Source organism: Haliotis asinina, chromosome 7 (assembly GCF_037392515.1).
Source record: "Haliotis asinina isolate JCU_RB_2024 chromosome 7, JCU_Hal_asi_v2, whole genome shotgun sequence".
Taxonomy (NCBI): Eukaryota; Metazoa; Mollusca; class Gastropoda; order Lepetellida; family Haliotidae; genus Haliotis; species Haliotis asinina.
Genome location: NC_090286.1, coordinates 11759875 through 11777822, shown reverse-complemented (window position 1 = coordinate 11777822; position 17948 = coordinate 11759875). Strand labels below are relative to the sequence as shown.

General features: G+C 39.1%; 1 protein-coding gene across 2 annotated transcripts in view; it reads right to left on the bottom strand.

Annotated features, from left to right (window-relative positions):
• Positions 1–17948, bottom strand: part of LOC137290578 (lethal(3)malignant brain tumor-like protein 3) — a 38522-nt gene that overhangs the window by 13246 nt on the left and 7328 nt on the right. The window contains exons 2-7 of one of the 2 annotated variants that reach the window (XM_067821616.1): positions 12681–13075; positions 7779–7898; positions 2488–3893; positions 2076–2184; positions 1232–1349; positions 673–875 (exon numbers count right to left, since the gene is read on the bottom strand). In XM_067821616.1, coding sequence (XP_067677717.1) covers positions 673–875; positions 1232–1349; positions 2076–2184; positions 2488–3893; positions 7779–7898; positions 12681–13059 — 2335 coding nt within the window. In that variant the 5' untranslated portion in view covers positions 13060–13075. The remainder of the gene's footprint in view (positions 1–672; positions 876–1231; positions 1350–2075; positions 2185–2487; positions 3894–7778; positions 7899–12680; positions 13076–17948) is intronic. The other variant, XM_067821617.1, reaches the window with a different exon arrangement.

The following is a 17948-nucleotide window of genomic DNA, read 5'->3' as shown; positions in this document are numbered from 1 at the left end:
GGACTAAAAATACATTCTAGAAATGACCATATCATTTGTACTTACTACACCATACTTAAGAAAATATTGCTCATATCATGATACGCATGTGTGTGTATGTCTGGCTGCTTGTACAAGCTGGGGCTCGTTTCACAAAACTCTCGTAAGCCTAAGATCTCGTAACTTTCCTCGTAGCATTCCTGCTTCCTATGTCCTATGTACCAATGCTACGAGAAAAGTTATGAGACCTTAGGCTTACGAGAGTTTTGTGAAACGGGCCCCTGGTTTCATGGTACTAGTTCACTGAGATACCATGCTGCGGTTAAGCAAGAATACCCCCTCGGACACATTATACTGACTCTGAGCAGACCAGTCCTTGCTTTACCCATTAATGGTGCCAGGCATGGAACAACAAGTACCATATTGTAACATCTCTTAGTATGACGCGGCCGGGGATCTCCAGGCTTGTCTCTAGCCACTGCACTACAGACGTGGTTGTTCTTAATTAAAACCTGCTTAATGTGAATTCCTGATTATTACTGACACTAAAATAAGACGAATGGATAGACGAAAGGCCAGAATGAACACTATACACCCTGTAACTTCGTAGTTGGGGCATAATAAGTACCAACTGACCATAGTTGTCAGCAACAGAAATGTTGGTCGTACACATCCAGGTTCATACAGACACACCTTGCACTGAGGGAATTTTGTTCAGACCATCTTCTTCACTTCCAGGGATGCTGATCTTCAGTTTTGGTCGACCATCTTCTCCCATCAATAATTTACGCTTCTTCTTCTTCATCCCCAGCAACAACCTTGGTCGTCCTGGACCGACTCGTTCCTTCACAGCAACCACTTCATTTCCAGTTTCCGTCCCTGGTTCAACCTTCACTCTAAAATTATATCAACCATCAACCTGAATCACACAATTCACCTATCTATTGTGATTACAAAAGGCGTTACCAGTTCTATGATATACTTCTGATATACTTGTGTATATACAAGTACATACAAATTTGTATTACAGATCAGTCATTTGGTGACGTTTTTGTCTGTAACAATGAAATGAGAGTAATATGATATACACAGTTAAGGACTAGAAAACATACTAGTTTTCTATTCCTATGGGTATTACATAATGTCATTCTGTTAAATATACACTTTCCCCAAGGAATTTATTTTCATTTTTACTTATTTCGTAAAGGAAAGGATCGAAAGTCCAATATAGAGTAGGTCGTAAGTAGCATACACTGTGGTTGTAGTGTCGACATCAGCAATGCTGTTGTCACTGGGCTTGGCGTTATCCGGTCCAGGAGGATCACCCTGCTGCTGCTGCTTTTGCTGCACTTGATCGTTATCTGCAGGAGCTGTAACCAGACACAGAAAGTTCATTATCTGCACAGCATGCATAACCAGATGTGTGTCCCAACAGATTATCCAGTGTCTCCTGACAAGTATCATAGTGTGTCTTGACTGATGAGCTAATGAGCACTAACAGGTACCACAGTGAGTACTGACATAAAAGACAGTGTATCCTGACAGATACCCAGGTCTGTGTGCTGACAGATACCCAAACTGTGTCCAGACAGATACCCAGGTCTGTGTGCTGACAGATACCCCAATCTGTGTCCGGACAGGTACCCTGGTGTGTCCCAACAGATACCCCCCTCTGTGTCCTGACATAAAAGCCAGTGTGTCCAGACAGATACCCTGGTCTGTGTCCTGACAGATATCAAGTATATGTTCCTACCCCAGTGTGTGTCCTGGCAGATACCCCAGTGTGTGTTCTCACAGGTACCCTTGCCTGTGTCCTGACAACCCGTTCTTTGTCCTGTTAGATACCCCAAACTGTGTGCTGACAGATGAACCTGTGTATCCTGACAGATGACCCGATCTGTGTGCTCACAGATGAACCTGTGTGTCCTGACATAACCTGGGCTGTGTTCCCACAGGTAACCTAGTCTGTGTCCTGACAGATAACCTGGTCTGTATCCCAACACCTAACCCTGTGTGTCCTGACAAACACTCCAGAATGAGACAGTGCCCTGGCAGACATGTCTGTTTATATCAGGCGTGTACTGTGAATGACCTACCTGAAGATAAGTGATTGTTGTTGGTAATGGTTGTCGTGTTTCCTGCACCCTCGATGTCAGCAGCATCATCTGTGATCAACTCCATAGCACCGAACTCGTTTATCTTGAACTACAACCACAAAGACATCTGAAGCATTCTATTCAAATCTAGTGTCATCACACTGAGTAAAAAGGTTAACTGTTGACTAAAACACTATTTTTCTTCACATATCTGGTCATGGTTCACTGATGACCTTGAAACCATATCACAGAGGTCATAATCACATTTTTTTCACTCATACCTAGATACAAGTTGACCTTTCACGTCAGCAAATAACATACCAGGAATGATCACCAAATAATGCCATAGACCTGATGTTGATCTAACAGAGATAACAGTTCATCACTCTAGATCCCATATGGGCAAGCTCACCTTGAAGTCACTGCCAGGCAGTGTAGCCACTCCATCCTCCCACACCATGGCATCCATCGGGTCAGCAGGTTCCTCTGTCACTGTGTCATCTCCATGAGTACCCTTAGCTTCTTCCGTCTGACCATGCTCATTGGACTGACTCTTGACACCAGATTGATTCAGTTCACCAGACTGATTCTTCACACTGGGCTGCTTCTGTTCGTTGGGCAGATTCCTTGGCTGACTGCCAACATCCTTCACCTTGCTGTCATCCCCAGCTGCCTCAGGACCCTTGTGTGCCTCCATTGCTCGGTGTGCCTCTGGACCTCTATGTGTTCCAGTTCCATCTCGTGCCACCTTCTTGGTCTCATTGGCTTCCACTGTTGTCCTTGATTCCCCATGACCTGTATCTGCAGCTCCCACTGATGCTGCAGGCTTTCCAACACTTTCTGACTCTAAGGAAGACACTACAGGGGGTGGCATGACGACATTTTGGGGTCGGCTGTTCGGATCAGAGGCCATGATGACCCCACCGGACATGCCCTGTTGGGTCTGCAGCACCATGGATGTCATGCCATCTGTCTTCACCCCTGGGTATGGCGGTGGGTCCTTCAGAATTATTGGGGTGTGAACCATTGCCTGCTGCATGGGGTCTTTCAGGAGAAGAGGTGAGTGCAGCATGGGGCTTGTCACCTGGGTGCTGGGCACCAGAGGTCGAGCTGTTTGAATCACCAGCTGTGGCCGAGCCTGAGCAAGTAACTGTGGCCTTTGTTGCAGCAGCTGCTGACCCGGACCTAGTCCTTGTGCTGCCTGAGATGCTCCTGGTGCAATCTGGAAGGTAAGCTGTGGTGCAGACACTGGGCGCAAGCTAGGATGAGAGGCTGGAAGTCGGGCATTCTGCATGTTTATCGGCTGCTGGGAAAATCGGGTTGGGCGTTGTAATAGCTGTTGTCTCTGTGTGTGAAGTGGCTGTCTTGGTAACAGTGTTATTGGGTGTATCGTGACCTGCTGATGTGGAGAACGAGCTGCACTGGATTGTCGAGGAAGAGCTGACATGTGCTGTAATGGAATGGAATGACCTGCCGAGTGACTGGAGCTGTCTTGAGAGAGTGTCTTGACAGTCATTCCAGCAGTCATGATGGGCTGCCCTATTGTAGCCACTGTCTGGAGTGGGACCGATGTACGGGCAGGTAACGTCACGGTCAAGGTGGCTCCTGCAGGGAGTGCCTGGCTGGGGGAGAGAATGGGAGTGGGGCCTCGCATGGGGAATGTAGAGGGGTTAGGAATCTTCAGCTGTGTGTGACTTGTTACCATGGTGTTGGGTGAGCTGGATGCTTGATGGGCGTGTCCCTTTAAGGGCATACTGGTAGTAAGCACTCCTGCTGCCTGTTGAGAGTGGCTTTTTAAGGGCATGCGAGTCCTTGGGCCTGCAAAAGGAATGTGCATCTTCACTTCTTAATAACAGGAACAGATCAACACACTAGGTAACTGTCCACACTAATTGAACAATGATCAACAGCTGTCAACATGTAATATATAAGGATTAGTATGTGAGCATGAGCTCTTTTACTGAACCAAAATCCAAAATTTTCATGAATTCTTTTTTCAGTATGATACATATGTAAATGCAAGAATGTTTTTTGGTGGGTTTTTTTTTGAGAAAAATGTACAGACCATGACAGCCATCAAGGAGACAATAGCCAAAATACGTCATCAGTGTTCACCTATGAGGTCGTTTCTAGTATATCATTCCAACCTTACAAGATTCCACTGATGTCAAAATTGGACAAGTAAACCATACACATGGGGAGTGAGTGAGTTTAGTTTCATAACACATTATTCCATGGCAGCAGTCTGTAAATAAGTCTAGAACAAATAATCCAGTGATCAACATCATGAGCATCGATCTGCACAACTGGGAACCAATGACATGTGCCAACAAAGTCAGCGAGCCTGACCACTCGATCCCATTAGTAGCCTCTTACGACAAGCATGGGTTGTTGAAGATACATTCTTACCCAGATCTTCATAGGTCTTGTATGTGGAGTGGTATGTGCACAAGTGCACATGTAAGTTCATAATCATTTATATTTCATACAATATGAGCAACAAAAGCAGTAGCAATGAGGAGTTACTTCTCCTTGCTTGTTTAGCAGTACAACACTGATATCCGGTGTCTTCCATGACAAACTATGCTGCAAGGTGCTGCCAAACTTTCTAATTTGGGCCAAGGTACTGAAGCTCACATTAAACAACACCCTCGATGTGCATTTCAGACGTCCACCGTGCTCCAATACAAAGTAGTTATCAAGTATGATTAGTATTTTAATTATCCATTTTAACATGACAAAACTTTGAGCATCATCAATACATCACATTCTTTTAACACAATAAATACAACTTGCTGCGTACTTAAGCTTTTTCTGACAAACAAATTATGATGCTGCCTTGTTCAACCAAAAAACAAGAGAGCCCAGGCTAATGAGTTCTCCGTGATTGAGATCGTTAGTATTCCAGTTAAAACATCCTATGCCTGGTTAAAGTAGGAGATAGCAGTAAAGGATTGAGTCAGGGATCTCAACCCACAACCATAGGTTTCTGGTGCACCAAAGGGACACAACTCTATATATTGTTTGTGAGGCTTAAGACAACCTAACCCTAATGAACACTTAGTTTACAGCAAAACAGCAGTTTATGGCAATTATGTACTGTGCAATGTGATATCTGTCCTACACAATATTTTGACATCAGGCAATAAAATCATACAAAATGTATCCATCTATGAAGGCTTGATTCACTTCCGTGAGTAGTAATGCATTTCATTAGTTGAAAATACACACACAAGTCGCATGTATTAATGGGGAAGGAAGAACTTAGGGAACACAAACCAGTGATGTATCTACAATGTACTGATGCATGCAGCCACAAAACATCAACACAACATGTATACTACTTCATAAGGCTATCATCTAACTACACAAGGTCCTAACAGATACACTCAAACACGGATTTCACAAATGAAGACCAATTGTCCAGGGCCCACTTGCACAAAACCATCTTAGCACTGCAATTATTGTAAATCCTTAAAATTGTGATTTTAGGCTTTGGCTACAGTCGCCATCCACTTGCACAAAACGGTTGTAGACTAAGATCATTGAAAGTTACAATCAAAGCTAACAATTGGTCGCAACCAAGTGTTAGAAGCTAAGAGAATTGTAGTCAGTAACAAAATGGCATTCAAATTAGTGTCAATTTCACGCAAATAATTAGCTTTATGTTTGGAGACTGCTTTTATAGCATAAAAGTGTGTGAGTTGCCTCGACACTTCACCAACACCGACAATGCAGCATCGATTTAACATCAGAAATATCATCATCTGCAGTAGTGAACAAAATGATTATCAACATTATTATTTTCCACAACACTCCAACAGTCATGTTACCCATTTATTTCTTTATAAAACTAATACTTGTGGGATATAAATGGGATTTTACTCCAAATTACACCAACCAGATGCCATACCAGATGCTATGTTTCACTGACAGCCATGGACAAATCATGACAAATTTAGGTGTTAAATCAAAAGGAAATTGTGTTTATCTTTCAATTTTTATGATTATTAGGTCAAAATTCAAGACCCAAATTTATTAATGCATTTGTTTGCATTTTAATATTTTCATACAACATAACATTTCTGTGCTTGCAGTATCAAATTCTTAGTTCATAAATCAAGACAGTATGTAGAAAAATTAGAGAATAACTCACGAGGTACGAGTGATTTTATATGTTATCTTCCATGTTATCTGTTCTTTCAAAGATTTGTGGGTTTTTTTGTTTTGGTTTTTTTTCTTTCCATGAAAATTCTGCAAGGTGAGATTGAGGAAGGTATGTCAGTTGTGTGCACTAACCAGTACCACTTCTGATCTGCTCAAGATGCTATGCGCACTTGCAGACAACTATAGACAGGAGTCGCGTTTAAGAAATTCCTGCCTCCACCGTTTAAGAGTTCGATCTTGGTTAAGGGTGCGATCTTAAATTCATGCCAACTTACATTCGTGCTAAGATCGGCTTTGTGCCAGTGGATTAGGGCAATTGTATTGTGATTGTAAAGTTGATTGTAGGGTCCTAAGATTGACTGTAACTATGGTTGCTGTGTGCAAGTGGGCCCAGAAACCAAATTCAGGGAAACACCTATTGTCATGAATGCAGAGAGCACCATTAATCACTGGAAGACATTGTATTCCTGAAGGACAAGTCAATCTAATGGCACATTATGACAGAAATATCTAGGCTTTGTATCTTGGACTTCAAACCTCTATCTTGAGAGTGCTTTCAATTCAAAAACATAAAACAAAGCATTAGAAAGTCTTCCTTTTCACTGTTATGTCCACAAACTAGTGAAATTAATTATTTTTCACATATATATCAGCAAGAGTTAGTTACTTTTAAATTCTAAATAGGCCAGATCAATTATATTTCTAGTTTTACAGATCTGCTGGTCATATTTTTTCAAGAATGAGAAAATGAAATAGAAATATATTTCCCCACTTCAAAAACAAAATCTTAATGTTAAGATTTACGGGAGCAAACTTTAAACTATGCAAGGCAGTTTGTTGGACATTAAAACACCAGTATATGTACTCAGAGATTTTAAACTGAATTATCGAACAATACTTGTCTTAGAAACAGCATTTCAACGAGTGTGGCTTCAGGTAACTTTGCAACATCAGGAGTATGTACTCCTTATATTTTCAATATAGGAGTACTGGAAAAATTTAGAGTATATTCAGAGTGCTGGATGGAATGTAATACTGCATCAGTTTTCTTGTGTTTCATTCTATATATGCTCTACAACATTGCTCCTCGCTACCCAATCCCCCAGGTTCTCTGAAGACAGAAATCTGTAAAACAAGAAATAAAATTGGTGTGGCCTAAAGGACAAATGTACATAAACCCTTTCTGCACTTGTGAGTTTCAGCAAAGACTTGCATCAGGGACTGAATAAAGGAGGAAAGTGATGCAGCTTACAGATGTTTACCAATTGAGTGAAAGGGTTTACTAATGACATTCCAAGGATGATAATTATAGTTAGTCTGCAGATCCTGGTAGCAAAGGGAGTGAACTCTGTACAGCATGATTATAAAGAACAGGGTATGTTAGTTGATGAATGCATGCAAAACAGCAGGAAACAAAGAAAAATGAACAAAGGCTTGGTTGTCTTATCACACCTCACATGCAAGGAATTCTAGTAAGGTCTTCTAGACACACTGACTTTTCTACCCATCATGCTCCAGGACAAAAACCAATATTACCCTTCACCAGACTTCCTGTTACCCCAGCTAGGACTGTGGACTGGGCGCCCCTCACACCTTGGGGTACACTGGACGCCTTCCCTGCCACACCACCTGGTGGCGCATTCAGGTTGATTACACCTGGAGGAGAAATGTGCCTTGAGTCCACAGTGAGGATTAGGAACCACTGATGCACTGCCCTGTACAGGTGAGTCAGCACCTGTGCCACCACAACCAACAAGCACCATCACCAAACTACCATAGAAACCCTCATACATTGGGACAGTTGGATGATATGGAAATGAAGTAGTTGCATGCAGACAATATATAGGGACTATGTGCGTCAGAGATCAGATGAACACAATGGATGGGGAATATGGACGTTGAAGATCAGGTGAAAACAATAGATGGAGAATACAGATGTTGAAGATCAGGTGAAAACAATGAATGGGGAATATGAGTGTCAGGTATCTGGTAAAACAAATGCATGGGGAATATAGGTATTGGAGATCTGGTGAAAACAATGGATAGGGAATATGGCTGCCAAGCGATCAGGTGAAAACAATGAATGGGGAATATGGCTGCCAAGCGATCAGGTGAAAACAATGTATGGGGAATATGGCTGCCAAGCGATCAGGTGAAAACAATGAATGGGGAATAAGGCTGCCAAGCGATCAGGTGAAAACAGTGTATGGGGAATATGGATGTGAGAGACTGAAATTGATCATGGATGGAGCATGTCGTAGGTGTAACAAAGACAATGGGAGTCAAAGTCAAGCCTATATAAAAAAATAGATGTCAGTGACAGAGTATTATGGTCAGAAATCAGGAGATACTGGACTAAATTCAAATCACTGGTTTCATCACCTTTTGCCAACAAACTGACAACCGGTAAAGTTAGCTTAAAAACACCATTGAAAAGAACAGCAAAAGTGCCAGTGTCTGTTGTCCAGCATATTCACATTTCGAAGCAAATGCTCTCATCCATAGTATCTATTTAAGTCTTGTTGACTTGGCAAGCGATTGTGGTACTAAATAGGCAATAACTGCACAATGGCTGCCTCTGGTAAGCAGACAGACATGGCAACCAACCATAAAGTTAGTAAAGAAAACCCAAGACTTGGTAATGAATTTACTTTATAGCATACAGAATGAGAAAAAGGACCATTATTACTTTCAGTGAAGGAAACACTGCTCAAGTAGTTTTAGAAAGTTGTCATCAAACTGACAAAATGTAAACAATGAGGAACTAAACATTCAAACTTACATATCATCTTCATTTGTTTGTGAATTTCATGACACACACTTCGATTATTTGTGTTTATTTTCTCATTGTAAGGCTGGAAAAACAGCACAATTATACAGAACTCTCCGGAATACAACCAGTACAACCAGAAAACCTGCACATTTCACACACTATCTCTAATATGCAGTGAATTTAAAAGCTTACGTCATTGTTGATGCAATGATACTGGGCCCGAAGTTCAGATAATCTAAGCTCGTATTTTGCTGTTGCTGCTCAGCGCTGATTATATAGATGACCTGCTTTACCTTGTTTTTTTTTAATCATTACTTAACAATCACAGTTGATATCTTGATGAAAGTTCCATACTGAATTGAAACTGACTCCCAAATACATGTCCATGAAACTCTCATGCCACTAGGGAGTCATGACTCCTAAATTTTCATGTCCAGGGGAAACAATGAATACCTAGAAAATGGTGCTTTCTAATGGTGTTCAGAGGTAAGATCTGTCATTTGTTCTCATGTATGACCACTCGATTTTATTTACACTTACATTTTACGTTTGTTACTTGCAGTCATTCCAGTTCAAATATGTCATTAAATTTGATGAATGGAAGGTACGTGAAGTCCGAAAAGTATTTCAAAGTATATGTTTTTGTCTATATATCCGTATTTTAAGGCATTTTGTTTTAATTTCGTAGGATTTCTAGTGGAATCAGATTGGTGTAGTTTGACGTTAAAATTCGTAGTGACTATGATAAAATCGTAGAGGTTGGCGTCTCTGTTCACAGGATGGACGTGTTTATATTTCTAGGGCAATTGAGCTTGCATGTTCACAGGATGATCATGAGTATGCAACATCAATTGCTCTTTTAAAACTTGACAAGTCATGAAGGGCAACTTCAGCATGAGGTTACAGAGAAGGTGATTCCAGATCACACCACTGGCACATTACCTACTGGATAACTGCTATTCTATGAAATTCTCAGATATTACTGCCTTTTTTTGTGACACATACTTGCCTTCTGATGTTGAAGACATTCTAAAAGAACCACAAATATTCTGAAGAGTTAACGTTTCCCTCAGACATGTTTGGTAAAAACAAGAGTAAAAGTTAACAATTTTTCTACTTTCCAGTACAATAAACCAAACTGAAGTGTTATCATCGGGGATTAGTGACGGGGAGCAAAATTATCATGACACGTTTTTTTTATTTTAATAATTTAAATACAGATAATAATACATTCAGTTTTGGTACTTGCTAGTTTCAAAATTACATCTGCAGAAGTACAGTAAAAACTGTCCAGAATTCAAAGCAAAATTGCTGACTGTGTGTTAACTATGTCAGAGTTCACGAATAGCGTCTGACCCTCTGACAAATCGGGCACATTCGCCAGTGGTCAGATAGAAATCACCAACCTGCCAGCCCCAGTGTCTGACTGAATATTTCACAATGTCTTTGTGTGAAGTTGTTATTTGTGGCATGTGACACTTGTTTCCTGTTTATAAACGTTATATTTGTTATCATATAATGTTAATAATTTCAATGCCAGTCGTAAGAAATGTTAAATCTGAAATGTTTGTTTAACTTAATTCTGTGGTTCCTGTGAATTTTCAGTGGGTCAGGCAGACATCTGAAACTTACAGGACCCAGTGTCCTCTTAGTTTGAAAAACCATCATGAACACTGCTATGTAGAGGCACCGTGGTGTAGAACATAGTAAAACATACAGATTCCAATACAGCATTCAACCTAACTAATCAACTACTAACTGACTGAATAATTACTGATATCAGTTTGTATCATGTATGACTTGTTTCGGATTGTTTCTCTCTATATTGTCATGCTCTAAATGATGTTAGACACATACTGCCAACATATACTCTGACACTGGCTTCAAGCCATAAAAACTACAGTACCAGGATGGATTTCACTTCTAAAATCACTCTTAATTAAACGTCTGAATCATGCTTTCATCTCAAACATTCGTTTTTTGTGTTCATATGAATTTTATGATGAATATACTTGTTTTTATAACAAGCTATATGTAAACGAATAATGTAGACATTCATTGTATTGAGCAGCTGTCTATATTTTTTAACATAATACATTTGTCTGACATATGTATAATAACCATTGAAACATTTCAACAATAATGTTAGCACTTGTTCATGTTTTGCATACCGGTTGTGACATCTGATGATGGCTTTAGCTTGATCTTGTGAAAATATGCATACAAATGTATCTGTAGACCTGTAAAGTTCTCTGAGGCAATATATAATAGTTTAGTGATAATTTCTAAATACAAGAATGTAAAGAACACATTGCCCATCCAACTCACTTGAGTTCCTTAAATGTACATTTACCTAGATTTGCCTCCTTAAAGGATAGAATTACAATATTTCCATGGGGTTAGGACCCAAAATTTCCTTGAAGCACAGGCAAACTGTACAGCAACTGGCGTTGCGCAATATGACCAGTCTTCTTATATGCGTGCGAAGTGAGTAAAGGGTGGTAACGCACTTCCCTTGCTTCGTTTCAAAAAATATTTTTCATGTCAAAATAATATATAGCTACCATCAAAAGTACATGTAAGAAGACTGGTCATATTCTCTACGATGCGCAACCCTGATTGTGCTACAGTCTGCCTGTGCTTGAATCATGGATGCCAAATTCTGTATTACCATGACAGATAAAAAAATTCTAACAAGCACATCCTGACACAAAAAACAAAACACACATACTTGATTACAATTGATACATAATGTCTTGATAGTAAAGTCTAGGTATGATTAATTTCATAAGTAGTCAGAATAACAAATGACAAATGGGTATGGACAAAATCCAGAGGCCAAATACCAGAAGCATGAACACACCCTGTCATTCGTAACCAGTATTATGATTCAAAACTTTTATACTGAGCATTTAATATTTCCTCCAAACCTTGACTTAGATTTTCAATTCTCTCTTATCATTTAGTCAAAAGTAATGTCAATGTATGGCACTTTGTGCTGAGATAGCTTCGAAAATATAGGCCCAGTCAGCTAACTATATGAAATCAGCAACAATTTCTCTTCAAAACTGCTTAAATACAAATACCAACAAAATCAATTATGCGACTCAAAATACTGACACACACTTTGTTTTTGAAAGTGGTGTAAGTGTCATCATTCACATTTCGCCTGCCTCTAGAAACTGCTTAAATATTATTCTCCTTCATTAAAGGAAACAATAGTCATCATTCGCTCACATAAACTTTGCAACAGTATTGAAGAAAATGCTGTGAAAAGACACAAAGGAACCATCCTTGTTGTTTGTATGATCATAATGTTTATTTTTTCGCCTGCCAGAGGATGCAATTGTGCAGCCGTTGCCTGGGGTCAGTGAAACTCCAGCACAGCATAACAGGAACCAGATTTCCCCTGTGCAAATACCGTGAGCAAAAAGCTGAGCAAAATCATGGGAAGTGAGATGTTGGGTTAAGACAAGCAAAGCGAAAACCATGAGGGGCGTACATCTATGAATGCTAGAATAAGTCTGTGGTAGTGTCTGTTTTGTACTGGCATGTCAATAACATTCCTCGTGAACCGGAGAGATGGGGTATGAGCATCGAATAAGGTTTTGTTGACTAGGATGTGGTTAAACTGCTGGGTGTGCATGTACTGCCTTAAAACTTACCATTGGTGATAGTTAGGCTGATGGTTCCAGGAGGCAATGATGACATCTGATTGGACACAATTGGAGGCGTCTGATTGGTCAATACAGATGATGTCTGACTGCTCAGGACCTGAGATGGTGGACCAGCAATATTTGCTGCAGATTCATGAACAACTGATGGTGGTGTGCTGAGCTTGATCTTCTTGGCAGGAGGTTGACTTGATTCTTTTGATAAACTAGGCATTGGTGTTGATATGGTAACCATTGTTGTTGGTAAGCTGGGAATTGGTGTTGGTGTGGTTGGAATTGATGAAGCTGTGGTTGCTGGTGTTGATGTTGATGTTGCAGCTGGCGTTACAGGGGCCTGCCCTGGCTGACCACTTGGTGGCTGGGAATTCATTCTTCATGCAGGCAGTCTGTAACAGATGAACAGATGACAAATGTTTTCAGCAGATTAACATATTGCCACAATCTGACACAGATCCCAGCGTCTGTGTTAAATTGGAATATTAGGGGACCAAGCCTTTTACTTCAATACAACAGAAACTTCAACAAAAAGTTTGACACTGTCATGTTTGATGGACTTATTGGACACATATTTCCTCAAACAAAATCATATATATATATACACAAAGCAGATAATCTCCCATAGCGATCATCTTCTGGAACAAATCCTGTAAAACTTAGCCATGGAGCTCTGCAGCTCATCTTAATGTAACAAAATATTTGCAGAATCATACCAGATTAACACTTCATAATACCTAAATGATGCCGTAAGGGTCCTTTACCACATTCAAAATATACCATGCAAAACAAGCTGAAGAACATAAATAATTTCATCTCCTTTTATTCCTTGTGTTTTCTGTTTCATTTATTTCTTTTTTATATCTGCAGCTTGGGCTACAATAACAAGACAAAAAGAATAAAAGAAGAGGAAATCCAGAAAATTCTTCATGTCCATCAAATAGAGTCTTCTAAAATGCCAATCAAGCAAGTTAAAAAACACTCACTTCTAACAGGTGAAATAGGTAAATCACTGGTTTTGGTGTTATCAAACTGTATCAGAATTTTACAGGCATTCATTCTTCTCATGAAAGATGTGATAAATCTTAGAGTACTTCTTTTATAAATATATGGATCAAAATCTTGCATTCAAAGAAACATAGATACAGACAGCTAGGGCAGCAATAACTCCACTTTCATTTGAACATGATACATGTCAGAAATTGGGTGTAATTAATACAATATGATGTATTATTCATAATATTCAGTGAAACAATAATAAAATGTATTGTTTTGACATGTTTTGAGCACGACGATAGTGTTGACATATCACAATAACCAGTGACCATATCTCTGTCAAAATATACTTGTGAGTAATCTCTGCCTGCCCAACTGGTGTTATTTTATTTTTAAAAGACCATTCAGTTTTATTTCATCACAAAATACACAAAATGTGTATAACAAACACAAACTAGTGGTCCCTTTGAATTTTAGAAAGAAGTAGTTTCATTTGTTCAAGATACATTGTGTTTCTCGGCATTGTGAATCTGCACTAATGCAAATTCTGCATAAAATATCTGAATATTCATGTGCCATCTGTATATGAAAGCGATATTTAAATTTCTGTTTTGTCAAATATCAATGATAATTATCTTTGCTGGGAGCTCCATCAGATAAAGGCTGCCATTACCGCAACACCTGCGACATTCACCATGACAGTCATGACACAGATGGTTTGTAGTTGTTGCAAGTCTAACAACTGTAGTGGAATCCCCACATGTACACAATGCATGAAGATCATTTCTGGTGTCCCCTGCTGTGATACTGCCTTAATATTAATAAAATAGCAACGTAACACAGTATACACTTACTCACAATTGTATACAATGGAACAGAAGGGCAGGCTATTATACATGACAAAACATCCAACACAACTGAAAAACACAAGAGAGCGTTCTTCTCTTTATGAGAATATTATCACAACCAATCCACTATGGTATTAAAATGGTATTGAAAAGACAATCTTTACACCCCCGAATTACTTCTCTATCTAGGCAGAATGTGGCTGATCACTGCCTAGGTTTATTATGTAGACAATCAGCTATCTCATGAAAACAAGTCAGACTCACGTATTTCACCTAACACTATTTGATCCCCTCTTCTCATGAAATCAATGTCAGTCAAGGGACCATCCCTACTCACCTTCACAACCTAACTAAAATTTGGTGTGGTATTTCGTTTCAGTTGCTGTTTAACACACCCCCAGCAAAATTCCAGCTATATGACAGGGGTCTGTAAATAATAGTCTGGACCAGACAATCCAGTGATCAACAGTATGAACGTCAACCTACACAACTAAGACACAATGACCTGTAAACCAAGTCAGAAAGCATGACCACCCGTTAGTTGCCGCTTACGAAAAACTCCATCTGAGATCTTCATGGGTTGGTATTTGTTGTGAAGGGAATGCACTGTAATGGGTACTGGTTACAGCCTTGTATAGCGCATGTGCAAATATGATTATGTCAATTTTGTTGTTTTTCTGAACGGCAGTTTCAGAAAGATCTTGGATATACCAAAACATTTCCATGGTAAAGAAATAAAAGTTTGTTTTGCTCTAAAATTTTAATAGCAGGGTTGGTGGTATCTCACATGATGGACATATAGTGAGGGTGTAACTTAGATATATATGGTTTTGCATAAAATTTCACATTAAACATAATTACAGAACCATTTGAGAATTTCTATGTTCTTGTTTCCGAGCAAGACAATTGGCTGAATCGTTGCATAGTTGGCCGTCTGCTGTAATGGCTGTCAGTTGCATTGTTAAAACTTAAATAACCTAACATGATTAATGCTATGGTTTCCTTGCACTAAGACATATCAAATTTCCTGTCATTAATTCATTACAATTTGACAATTAGTAAGAATAAAATAAGGGGTGAATAAACCGTCCAAAATCAGCTCATATCAACATTCACAATGTGAGTAAGTTTTGATCTTTTAAATTTCACTTTTAAAACGAAATACCAAGTATGAAATGTGCTCAATATGTTCAAAGTTGGAAAGACAATAATTTAATGACAGATTTAACTTCGTATGTTTTTAACAACATGAACATATTGGAACTCTTCCTAGTTGTTTCGAAAACACAATGTGTACCAACATGCTTCCTGTTGGACGTGTTATGGAAGAAACATGATTAGTAAACAAGCAGGATACATCGGTGAAAAGCTCATCTATCATCAAGAAAACTCTTCTTTGATTAGGTTGAAAAACTACTGAAAAAAATTGGAGGAAAAAAAAAACGAAAAAAAGTAATGAAATGTTTATAACATATTCACTACATTTTACTTTTTTGCGCACACACGGGATGTTTGAAATGACTAGTGTCTGGATGATCAATCACACTGTGTAGGCTGTTAACAAAATGATAGACATTGGTTGCAATGTTTTATGCATAAACACAAGTTTGAAAAGAGGACAAAGTGTCTTTGTCACGCTGAAAATAAGGTCAAGGTCACTCAAATCAACTGGTGTTTGCCTAATTTCAAAATGCAGGCTGTCACCAAATTTTAAGGCATTGGGTACAAGAGTTCATCAGATATTGCGTTAACAAAACAAAAGACATACGGATGGACGGACAGATGGTGCTGAATACATAGTCCCTTGTTCTGCATTGCAGCGATAACTGTTCGCTAGCCAGTAGCGAAAGTTTGAGGAATGGAGAAAGTGATGTACTGACCATCAGATGTATTGACCAAGATGGGCATTGACCAATATATGGTCTCAGTGAACATAAACAAACATGGAGGGTATCTCAATCCAACTTGTAATGTCTATGCCTTGGCATACTGTCTAGTCCTGAACTTTCCAGTAAGAACCGAGAGGTGTAGACATCAATACATCCACCTCAAACTCGCCCACTTCGACAGTATTGCATCATTCAGAGAGGGCTCTCACACATGCATAAATTCTCTGTAATTGCAATAAAATCCAAGACAGAACTTTTGCAGAATTCAATTCTTCAAAGCATGATTAACAAAAACGCTTGACTCAATCAAAAATTTGAAAATGGCAACAAGTAGGTGTGGGTATTGTAAACAATTTTCATACTGTGACATATTACGATGCCAAAGGTTTTACTAACTTTTAATCATGACAATATAAAATGTAAATGATATTTGGCACTAATGAAACAAGGAAAATACAATTTAACTTCAACAATTAGTTTGAACTAGTTTCTCCACTCTTCAAAAAAGCCCTGAGATTTCAGACAGCAACTTGACCTGGTCAGGACATACGAGAGATCAATGGTCAATAATGTGAAAATATATAAAAATTCAGATGCAAAAAAGAGCGAAAAACTTGAGAAAAAATTTAGAACACAACTTCAAACTTTCACCATGATGATTTCCAACACCATTAACACAATATATGTCCCTGTGGCATCCAGGGTGTTAACACAATATATGTCCCTGTGGCATCCAGGGTGTTAACACAATACATGTCCCTGTGGCATCCAGGGTGTTAACACAATATATGTCCCTGTGGCATCCAGGGGGTTAACACAATATAGGTCCCTGTGGCATCCAGGGGGTTAACACAATATATGTCCCTGTGGCATCCAGGGGGTTAACACAATATATGTCCCTGTGGCATCCAGGGGGTTAACACAATTGCCACTTTACAACAAATGCATGACTTCCAGTGTGAAAAATGGAACTATCATCACATTTTCAAGTGTTAAGAAATTTTCCGAATGCATGCATGCTGGTTTTCTTTCAGCATATCGTAACATTTTTATGTATGAACAAATCAGTAAATACTGGTAAACTGGTTATACTGCACAGCCCTAGAAAAAGCATCTAAAAGATACAAAAAAAGAGAGAGTGCCCTGTCTTCTCAAAAGGAAAAGCTTGGATAAAGTGCAAATGCACTCACTAGGGTTAAAACGGGTTCCCTCTGAAGCAATGAGAAATTACCAGTGATCATGAGCTAATGCTATAATATTATTACAATTATTATTACAATCATTATTACAATGAACGGCCAAATGATCCACCGGACAAAGAATGTAACATGAGTTTTATGCAACACTTTGACACACAATATGATGCTTCCTGTATCGACAGATGATGACACACCTGCTAAAATGCTCAACATTTTTTCACAACACTTCCTAACCCACACTTTTTAACTCCTAAAAAAAATCAAATCATTTGCAATCAGCAATGCAAGTTCACTACAAAAATGTAACTGTCACACATGTCTACAGCTAGCATT